The 11,831-nt window shown below is 35.0% G+C and overlaps 1 protein-coding gene across 12 annotated transcripts in view; it reads right to left on the bottom strand.

The window, feature by feature from the left end:
• Positions 1–2,758: 2,758 nt before the first annotated feature.
• Positions 2,759–11,831, bottom strand: part of qki.S (QKI, KH domain containing, RNA binding S homeolog) — a 99,762-nt gene continuing 90,689 nt past the window's right edge. For 7 of the 12 annotated variants that reach the window (XM_018264583.2, XM_041564062.1, XM_018264584.2 and 4 more), the window contains 2 exons: positions 9,042–9,116; positions 2,759–5,593 (listed from right to left, as the gene is read on the bottom strand). In XM_018264583.2, the coding sequence (XP_018120072.1) occupies positions 5,577–5,593; positions 9,042–9,116 (92 nt within the window). In that variant the 3' untranslated portion in view covers positions 2,759–5,576. 12 annotated transcript variants of the gene reach the window in all.

Here is an 11,831-nt window from a genome sequence, read left to right as displayed (position 1 = left end):
GCCAAACAAGCATTGTATCACTTTTCTGATACTTTTCTGATACCATTGACAGGTGTGGTAGCCAAAAGCAAATGAGTATGCCAAACAGCCCCTTTTATATGAATAGCCACAATTATGCATAGGACCAATGATCCCAGTTTAGAATAATTAATGTCAATGGGTTGTAATGAACAATTATTGGAAAATAGAGGGAATTCAAGCATCAGTTAGAAATAGCCGATACTGCCCCTTTCATGCATATTCTTCACTTGTTAATGTCTAGGTTTATTTCAGATGATGTGATATCTTTTAGATTGATGAAACACTGGCAATTGTCCTAGAAGAGATTCCATGCAAAGGCATGTGTGACCATTAATTCTAGGCTAACAGTACTTCCAAGCAAGTGCCCACTATTGTCTAGAGAAGATGTGCATGCATTGGTGCATTCATGGGAATCCTCTTGAAGCGGTAATCAATGTGTGAGAGATATGTGGGAGACAGCCCATAAGCCAAAGATCATGCAAAAGTGGACATCGTTTTTTTCTAGTTTTATGTCGCCTGATACACTTTAGCACTTTCTGTAGCACCCAAAGGAATTAGCCTAGAAAGATGTTGGTCGCAGCCCAGTGCAATACCAAGTTACCAAAGTGAGTCTACATTACTCAGATTGACTCACTGAGTGTGCAGAAAAAAAATGAATACTTTTCCAAATACTTGGCAGAACATTGGAATTTTGGGGTTATTGTCCTCAATTTAAAATGACCACTTAAAATAAGGTATTTAATACTTTAATGAAGACTGGATCTCTGCAATATATAAGCCACATAATTTAAGATGGTTTATTAAAAAAAGCTGAACTGCATCGGACAAAACTGAGAGAACTAGTGAGAGTTTTCTTGGCTTTAGAATTGGAGAAGCTTTATATTTGGTGCAAACCAATATTTGATTTTCCCATTTGTTATCGCCGTTAATTTTAGAATCATTCACTGCATTCTTTTTTTTTTAACCATTTACTGGATTCTTTTTCTGAACCATTTACTTCATTCTCTTTGACTAATCAATTTTTCAGAATTTAAAAATGGGGATAAATTATGAGTTTGATCTTTGCCTTTTTTCCAAACTACGGGACACCTTTTTTTTTTAATGCAATCCAACTGCCTTTAATATTAACAGAGTATCTTCATCATGTACTCCGACAACCCTTTAACAAGTAAATATCTGTGTTTACAACTGTTATCAGTCACAGCATATCAACTGCATACCAGAATCAACTTGTTTGCCTATAATCTTAAAGTATATTTATCATATTTTTTCTATAAAAGTACATCCTTTAATAGAGAGAAAACTGCAATATACTGGATAGAACATATGGTCTCCGACAGGGGCAGCCTATATTTATTTTACAGACAAACCCCCATATGTAATAAAAGGCACTAAGTTTGCCCAGGAGCAGTAACCCATAGCAACCAATATGCATGCTTTTGAATAGGTGACCAGTAAATGCTACCTGCTGATTGGTTGCTATGGGTTACTGCTTCTGGGCAACCGTAGTGCCTTTTATTGGATAACACCCAAAGAATCTGGTCTTATCTGCTCCCAGTAGTTATTGGAAAAACTTCACTTGGCAGCACACTGGGGGTTTAAGCAACTAGTCTTTCTGTAGATTCCAGTTAATAATGCATGAGTTTGATAATATAGTTAAATAAAAACTAATAAATAGCTATCATTTTGAAACTTTTACAATTCTGAAACATATAAAGGCTCCCATAGTTTAAACAGAACACAGACAACTGTAATGACTTGTACTTGGGAGAAAGGTTGTTCTTTATATTTTCACTTGGTCGTCAAAACACACAAATGCCATTGATGGACTTTTCTTAAATAAATCTCAAAGTCATGCTTGCAAAGTAGGATTGCCTTCACTTGAATAGTTAAATATAGATATTTATAGACCAGATAAACAGTATACAGTTTTTAGCATCTGATTTTCTCTTCATGCATGAGCATTTAAAAACATTTACGAATGTTACAAAACATTTCTTCAAAATAAGGGCCTGGGAATTTGTGATCCACATGGGTATTGCCAAGGATTATTGTGGCACCTCTCTCTCCACCAGCAGTTGCTTCCCATTCTCAATCATATATGCACTGCCCATAACAGAGACAGTAGCACTCACGTGGTTATTGCTCAGTAAGTCAGCCCTTGCACCTTTGGTCTTAGCGCAACATTAATCTTCACCCGAAATTTATTTCCCATATTAATGAAACCTAGATTAATGATAATGCAATAATGGCTGTGCAATTATTTAGTAGAGAAGCTAAAGAAATTACGTGTAAGGTACCATGTTATTAACCATTAAGGTAGAACCAGACCAGTTAAAAAACAAAAAAGCACCGCAATGAACGTGTTTTGTTACAGTGAAGTTTAGAGAAAGACTCATGTCTATATGCAGAGAGCTGATTGAGTAATAAGAAAGTGTGGCATTAGTAATGCAGCTGCTAAAAAGGCAAGTGGCAAGACTCTATAGGTTGTGTCAAAAATTGTTCCCTTTTCTACTGGCACATACTGGCAAGTCATAAGACCATAAAGACCAAAGCTATTTTAGGTAGTGTGCAGAAGTTCAGCTGACAAACAATATTAAAACAATAAACGCTGGGTTATCTGTGGTCACGCTCTTCAGTGTTAGTCCAGTATCTCGAAATTTTACATTCTTTTTTGTCTTTCAAGATTTCATTTTAATGAAAACATACAATGTTAATGAACAGACAAAGTCCAGAGTTAGTATCTTGGTATAACATTTATTAAAATAATGCTATGGGGTTAATAGAAACAGCAAAGAACCAAAGAATTAAAATGCAAGCCATGTAAAAACCCAACTAAAACCCATTATGTCTAATGGCATCCAGTAGCTAACTAAAAGCCAATGAAGACAACACTCCCAATATAATAAAGTACTGCAAAACAATTGGCAAGTTTTAGTTATCAAAAAAGTGTGGGTGTTGCATTTTTGTATCCTTTTCTCAAACAGGAAAAAATCCTTTGAATGTTATATAACATACATATAAAACAAGATAGAAAAATACATTATAAACTTGTAACAATGGCTGTAAATACATTATCTTACAGGTTCTTTTTAGGCAATAGGTTGGTTATGATACATACACAGCATGAAACTATTATAAAGAATAGACAATACAGGTCACCTGTACAGATACATATCAGCGACACTCCCATCTAACCATTCTAAAAAAGAAAAAATATATATATATATATAATACTGTCAAATGAAATAAAAGACTAAAAAAAAACTACCTAAATTTATAATGAATAAAAACATAAAAATCATAATACTGAGAACCAAAGCAATCAGATTTTTCAATATCCATGCTACTGATACTTTCTATGTAATAAACTGTTTCCCAAACTTTGTTCATTGCAAATATTTTCAGTTGTCTATTCAATAGACTCATTTACCAACATTCCAGGAAAAAATAAATCCTTTAACAAACATTTAAAATGTCCAGGTTTATCACAGCTGAGATGAATCTGGATCAAATACTGGTGATATTTATACATCTCTCTAAATGCTTGAGTGTCGCAAGATTGACCAAACCTCTCCCTTGAATGGAAGAGAATTCCTTACCCAAAATAACAAACAAAAACTGAACAGGAAAACTGAACAGGAAGACAAAAGCTGGTGGTTTGGTAATTAAAATGCTACTGTTGAAGAGAACAAGATGAATGTCTGTTGCATAGTAAATTAATATATAATTTGTTTTTGATACATAATGGTAAATGAGGTCACAAGGTGCTTCAAATATAGGAGTTTTGGGCTAACTGTTGACCTTTACTAGGGAAGCTCCTAAATGCAAGAAGTAGAAGTAATAATCAGGTCTTTGCCACCCAGAACCACAGTGATTGCAACTGAACCCCAGATACTGAATTGGCACTACTAGTAGAACAGGTGAATTTGCACGGCTTAATGGCATTTGGGTAGAAATCACTTCCATCATAAAGTCCAACTAAAATGGAAATCCACAGACATCTCTGAATTCTGTATTTTTTTTCTTGCTCAATTTTAAAAATTAAAAAAAATATTTCCATTTTCCTTTAATTTTTTTATAAACAGTTTATATTTTCTTTTTTATTTCTGATGTAGTGGCAAAGCCCTGATACTTCTAAATCAAAATTGTCTTTTGAAGCTTCTTTTAACATACTCTACTGGGTGTCAGACTGGTATACGCCAACTATTTTTCAATTTCTTAAAAAGCTTGAGGCAGGTAACAGAACTAAAATTTGTTTTGTTAAATTTCTTGGGACACATTAAACCTTAAGCGTTTAATAAAAGAACAAGGTTGTACTTGACACTGGACAAAATGACTATGGAGGAAAATAAGGCACTTTCTTTAGACATATTCCAATAATAATCAAAAAAAAAAAAAAAAACAGCAAAAAGGCTCTTTTGGTCTTGACTACCACCAGGAAAAAAAAATTCAACGCAATCAAGGGGTTTTCTTGGTTCTTTTTTCTTCTTTTTTTCGTTTATAATAACACTTGAGAGTATAAAATGCTACAATTTCAAAAATATATATACTTTTTCTGCACCAGCACCCTTGTATAGTAAAAGTATCTACGTTTTAGAACATTTTGTTTCAATGCACTACACTTATCTACAATTTCATTACAATTATACAGCAAATAGGCAAGCATGGCTTTTACATCCTTAATGTATGTTTCTATACAGGGAGGTCTAAAATATTTGAACAGTTTGCCCAGTAAAGTGATACATAATGCATGTACCTTGTTCAACATATTCAAACATGAGGCTTTAAGTCAAAAGCTTTTAGAATTTGGACTGAAACCACTGAAAGGAGATTTCATAGCTGCAATCAGATTTGAAAGAGCAGGTTAAAAAATACCAGTCGGCAATTGTTCATGGCACCCTTATCAGTAACAAATTTGGCCGATATGATCACATTTAAAATTTTAAAAAAATTAAATTGCAATATTTTGCCCAAAGAGGGCACTGTAGTGACTAAACAGTATATAATTTAGTTTGTTCTTTCTTTTTTCATAATGACTTCACCAGTAAGATCCCTGACCAAACAGGTTCATGCATAATGCATCATTACAACACAGTACATTCAGAGATAGCTTTAAAATTTACTATACGAGAGAGAGGGGGGGAAAAAGGTTTCCTAGAAGTCTCTCACAGTAACTGCCTCTGTCATCGGTAGTTGAGGATCAGCTGTCTCGCCAGTACTGTAGGTGAGGCCTTTATACCGTTCGCTTGGTTAGGACACAAGATGATCAGTGCGCAGGGCTCAATTGGACCTTATTGCTTTACTACTATTCAGTGCAGGTACTAGAATCACTTTCACCCAAACAGGGGGCTTGGGGGGGGGGGATGGGATAAATCTGAGTTGGAAGAAAAAAATTTGTGTCTTTTTTGTTAGATGGTAAGACGAACGGAAAAGTGTCTCAGCTCGCTGCACTAAAGACAGACAAGCAGAGGCGATTACCAGTTAACTGATCAGCAGGCAGGCATGGTCAGGTCATCATTGGGTGAAGAATTCAGAGGTCAGAAGGTCATAGGTTAGTTGCCGGTGGCGGCTGGGTGGTTAGAAACAAAAAAAATAAAATGAAAATAAAAAAAAGAAAGAAAAAGATAGAGAAGAGATTAGTGTCAGCTAGTGACTGCTTAATGACAACATGAAAAAAAAAAAACTAATCACAACTAATTAAAAAAAAAAAAAAACAAGCATGTTTAATATTGACACTCATTGGCACCATCTACAGAATGCAACAAAATCATGACACCAAGTATCATGATTCGAATGTGTGAAGAAGGAGCCCACGCCCATACAACTGGTTAACAGGAAGAAAAAAAAATGGAAGTAACACAACTAATGGTTAGTAGCAGTCGGAAAATTCTAGACAAAAAAAATGGATCAGCTTGGAACTCGGAAAGAAATTTCGAGGCAGTCAGTGCACACAATCAGTATCTGACTGCTATTAAGCATTAGTATCCACCCACCCCATGGTGCAAGCATTAAAGCATCTAATGATGATGTGATTATTAACTGGATGTTAAAGGTAATGGATCTAAAGAATTAATTTTTTTCAAAAGTTAAAAAAAAAAAAAAAAAAAACTTTATATAAACTATGGGCCAAACAAGGTTGTTTTTGTTCAATAAATTTTATTGCTCATTTTCTATTTACAGACACAAAATACCTTGGCCTCATAATACAAAGCAATACTAAATGCTGGTCTCGCACAGTAGGCATCATCACGTCAACCAGGATTGGCTATAGAATACTGCTACTGACAGCATTTCCAGTTGAAAATACTATTTTACACATATAGGACACTTATAAAATGCAGTTTTATGTAAACACTGTAGAAGTCCTGCCTTTTTTTATTTAAACTCTAGACTTAAAACGTTTGAAATACATCTGAAAAAAAAAAATACAATTTCTAACATATGCTAACAAAGCATTTATAACTACTAACAGCCCTCTTAAAATTTCAAAGCTATACTCTGCAAATACAATAAAATCTGACGTTTCATATACATTCCTGCTTTATACTTTTTTTTTTATATTTCTTACGCCATCTGTAAATACTATTTTCTTTTAAGAAAAAAAAAACAAAAAATATATATAAAAAAGTTCTCAAGTGGAAAGGTAATATTCCCAGTGTTCTTGAGCTCTTCCTTCCTCAATCACTCACATTCTCCTTCACTAACTTGGTCCGTTTAACAGTAGTATATATATATATGTAATTTAAGACTTTTTTTTTTTTTTTCAACAGCTTTACTCTATATATTCTGAGGTTTGATTTGCTTTATTTGTACTGTTGCCATTGTGACTAAAGCAGAGGAGATGAAGGTGAGAAATATTCAGTGCAAAGTCAGAATTGTGGCATTTCGTAAAATGAAATCCAGTAGATTCACAGATAGCTTAGTCCTAAAGACCAACTTTTCGAAGCCTTGGTCAACCTCACATCAGGAAATACAAAAGGGAAAGGCTTTCGTCTATGCTTTATGCATACCAATGTATTTCCCTTACAATGTGCAGGAAATTGCCCAGGACATCTGAAATGCAAGTAAGCCCCTTTAAGTTCTTATTAAGAACTGGGACATTTAGAAAGTAGTGCTTGGGATCAAGCAGAGAAAAAAACCCCAAAAACCAAAATAAATATTTACGTGGGTTACCGACACCACGATTAGCATGTGTAGAAATGTATGATAATTTACTGTACATTGCAATGTACAAATTGTAACCGAGTCAAGAATTATAAAAATGTGAATCTGTTACAAGGTTATCGGTTTCAAACTTCTATGCAGAGGTGCAGTAAACTTTTTGCACAAAGACCGACATATGTGGGATATGTCCTCTGCAAAGTCTGTGGCCATTTACAGTACACACAGGTTTAATATCTGTGCAACACCATTTACAGTTTACAACAATTATTTCAATCCGTTTGTTATACCAAACTCAGTTATGTAGGATAACATTGTAAAGGAGGAACTATTCCAAATGACTGCCTTTCTAAACTCATGAATACTTAAATAGAAAAGTAGAATTCATAATGCTGCTGTAGTTATGGCTCTTCTAAAAGGGAGGTCGCCTGTTAATTGCAAGGAATCATTCCTTTTTGGTCAAAAGTAACAAATAAATCTAAAGATGGCCCCACATATGGAATGTGGTCACCCAATTTTTCAGAGGTCAGTCTTACTCTGGGCATTTTGCTGTGGGTCAAAACAACTCAATCTCTGATATACAAGGCAATGGGACAAAGCGCAATTTAAATGTAAAATTATGAAAATGCCCCATCACTTCTCATGGACACTAAATCAATGTTTTTGGTTGGTTATAATCCATGCAGAGTGACCTGCAGCTTCTCGACAATCCACTGTGGGTTTTTAACCACAACCCAATGACAATTTTCTGCATTTTGTATAGCCAGTAACTAAAAATGCATGCTCTCTCTTGCATAGAAATAAACAAATGTCAATGAATAAGCATTTACATATAATATCTGTTAGTCTAATACCATACTAAGTTTTTTGAGCTGTCTTACGAGGAGTAGCTTGGTCCATAACAAAGCATGTTATAACAAACGTATTCAGGGCAAATTCTTAAGCAAGTACTAGATAATGTGTCTCATGAGCAGCAATGCTATAGGAGCATGAGTTGTGCCACCCCTTCTCCTCTCTGAAAAGAAAAGACCTAAACAATAATACACAATGAGTCGCAGAGCATTTTCAAGCCCAAAAAGGTTCACATCTTTGAGAACCGTGGGAGGCAATTACTAGTGTTTTTCAGTGGGCTAAAATTTGTTAAGCTGAAAGGAACCCTGTGTGCATGAGACATTAGTCTTAGCCTTAACACACACACCATGATATTCTAACTGCCACTAAAAGTAACTAACCACCACTACTGTGGGTCACTTTCCACACACAATTATCATCCAAAAATGTTTTTTTCCCCCCCAAGTCAAATCAGAGATGGACTTTAACACTTAATGCCAAGAAAGGTGAATTGACCAATGATAATATGTTCTATAGTCACTATTGAACTACATGGTTACTAATTTCAAATAAAACAGGAAATAACGAAGGTCTCCCACTGGTTATAAAATTCAATATCTATTTGTATCTAATATAAATATCTTACTAAAAGTAAAGAGGTTTGACTTTTTAGGGATAAAGGTACCCTTTAAAAAAAAAAAGTTCATACCAACAGAGCCATGAATATTCCACTTTTGTATTTAAGCACACGTGAGTCTAGACTTTACAACACCAAATTGAAAACTGCATTACAATAAGGAGTGGCAGCCATAGCAATATGTATATAGTTTGTGCAGGAGAAGTTATCATAGTTGGGAATCAGACTCAGTATTATCAGGTCAGTCTTTATATTTAAAACGGGTAAATGCCAACTCACTTTTTAGTATCCAGTTTTCATGCCTCATACAGTACAGAAAAATCACTGAACGGTGTTGCAAAGTTAATTTTATAGACACAGCATTTCTTAAAACAAGAACTAAACTAACCTCTGTCTGCGGTCACAATCCTTTGGTAAGGATGGACCCGCATATCATGCCTTCTTACTTTAGTAGCCACCGCACCTATTTAAATTGCAATTACCAAGACAAAGTTAGAAAACAACAATCATTAAAAAACACATTGACACATAATTAACAGCAGGTTTCATCAAAATGGATTTAACATCATGGTTTGCTACAAAATTCTTTAAGAAAGCAACAAGTTAAGGCACAGTAGCTTAAAACTTTGCTTCATGGAATAAATGTGTAGGTTAACTGTTCATTTAATCTCACATCTCTGGCCTTAACCTGTTCCGCCCCTTCAGTCTGGATGACATCTCCCGAACTATAGTCTGCAGACACCCATGTTACTGAAGGCTAGCATTATCCATTCATTTGCAACTGAACAATAAGAGTTCTTGAAATTCGCCAGACCCCAATTAAGCTTTACTATTCACATATCCATTGAAGTGCTTCATTGGCAACCGTTTTATGTTTAATGCCATTTTTAATACTGATTATTTTATAAGAATCTTGTTTTTAATTTTTAAACAAAGCGTACATTTGTATCTTAAACATGGTTTAAAAAAACCCTTAAATTCAATCATTAAGGACCACATGAATTAAGTGATTAGTAAAGCAATCAGTAAAGGAAACATAGCAGTCAGTATTCCACTTTACACTTATTTGGGAATTCTACTCTTAGGGTAGAGGCTAAATCAAATAAGGGTCCACATAAAGGTTTTATTTGATCTATGTGCAAATAAAAAAAAAGTGCAAGTAAGCCACTGACTGCTAGATAACGGGCTTAGATATTTTGTTTGTCAAGGCTGCAGAAACTAGGTAAATGTTAAAATTCAGTTCAGGTGAGTGTTCAATTAAGACTTTCTTGAATTCTTAGCCTTTCGTGGGGAAAGCCATACCTGAAGACAAAAGGAAGGTGATTAAAATCAGCATTCACAACTACAAATTAACAATACGCTCAATTACTATTCACTTTATGAACAAAAGGAGCATTTAGCATACTACCAACCACTTGCTGCAACTATCAAAACTACGCTTGCTCCCAGTTCAGTTGAATGAGAAGTGCTGTGGATTACCTAACTACCAGCATTTCAGAACACTATGCATAAGGGTTGTTGGCCAGTGACATGGTGGAGGGATAGGAGTGATGCTTAAGGTGGGCTGGCATAAGGCAGCAAGAATATTTTTTCCCTGTTGATCTAAAGATTAATGCTCAGCTCCGGTTATGTGTAGCTAAGGTCTTGGTTTACAAATGGTTGCCTTTTCTGGATATAAATATTAGCCCTTGTTTACCTTATCTTTGCAGTAAGGTGCTCTTAACTTGCAGTGCTACTATAGTTGCCATATTCATGAAAAATAAAGGAGCACATATAATTGCATATGTTGCTCTTATAAGAATTGAGAAAACTTCTAGACAGAGATTTTTTTCCTTTCACAAAAATGTGAGGTTATTTATAAGAAGAAAGGGAAAAATCAACTCTTCTCACTTAAAATTGACTCTTTGCTCCTCAGACACCCAAGGAGTTATAACCACACTTAAAAGAATAGAAAAGAAGAAAAGAACCTTGTTTAGGACCGTAATTTTATACAATTGGAAACTAGTTCTCCAATTTCTTACACCCACTATATTTATTTCTCAATATCACCACCTGATAACTTCCAGATTCAGGATAATTCTCCTCCGATGATCACGTATTCCACCTATTATCCTCGTATACTAATTTCTAAATTACCACCACCCCATCAATTCCACTTATATTAGTTGAATATTCGGTGCTATGTGCTCCTATTTCACATCTGTGCCACCGTTTATATTATATAAAAGATTTTCCCAAGAGCTGTTGGGTTTGAAGTTTTTTAGGAAATATAGCTTCTCCTTTACAGAACAGGGAAGGTAACAAACGAGACCGCAGCCCTCCAGTCTCTGCCGTTCTCCAACTATTGTATAACATTACAGCCACAAACAAGGTTCTTTTCTATTCTTTAAAAAATGTGAGGTTAGTGCGTTGTCAGAAAAAAACCTTTAGCAATGGAATAGGGCATTTGATCCCCTTATAACTTGTACCACAGCTCACTGTGCCCACTGCCTAGTGTGGATTGCTTCCCAGTGGCAACATCACATGACCCCAAATTTACTTTGCATTTCCAGATGATACTAAGGGTCCTGACAAACCTATGGTGTTCCCCATTCATGGCAACAAGAACCAATATGCAAATAGGTAGTATTTTTAAAGTGAAGTCCACATCACATCTTCTGGCTAAAAACTTGTACAGAACTCTGTCCAAGGTCTTTGGTGTGCTACTTTATTGCACTGAAATTCATCACAATAGATACATTGAAAAATGATTCTTTATTATAGAAATAAGGCAAAGAATCATAATGAAGAGTTAAAGTAAATGTTGCAGTTTTTACCTAGAAGGAAACTAAGAACTCTTCTGCATATTAAGTATAGTCTAACAGCCTATTGAAGAAGAAGGTACATGACCATTCATGTCATTTACATTGGCAGCAATGGTACAACATTTCAGCCAACAGGAGTATGGGCCTGGCATCTCACGTATGTGGAGGTACAGGGGGGTGCCTAACAAATTGGCATATGCCAGTTACTAACCCTTTACCTTCAAAAGTTTGAAACAGTACACAAATATATCCAAGTACTCCGTAAGTAAGTCTGAATCAATGCACTGCATTTCTTCCACTTTCTTTTCTACAAGTATTCTAACCATGTTACCAAAACAAATATTATTCTAAGGTATACCACCATATACTGTATA

This window comes from Xenopus laevis, chromosome 5S, assembly GCF_017654675.1.
Source record: "Xenopus laevis strain J_2021 chromosome 5S, Xenopus_laevis_v10.1, whole genome shotgun sequence".
NCBI classification, from domain to species: Eukaryota; Metazoa; Chordata; class Amphibia; order Anura; family Pipidae; genus Xenopus; species Xenopus laevis.
The sequence above is the reverse complement of the archived record's forward strand: the minus strand, read 5'-3'. Positions and strand labels throughout refer to the sequence as shown.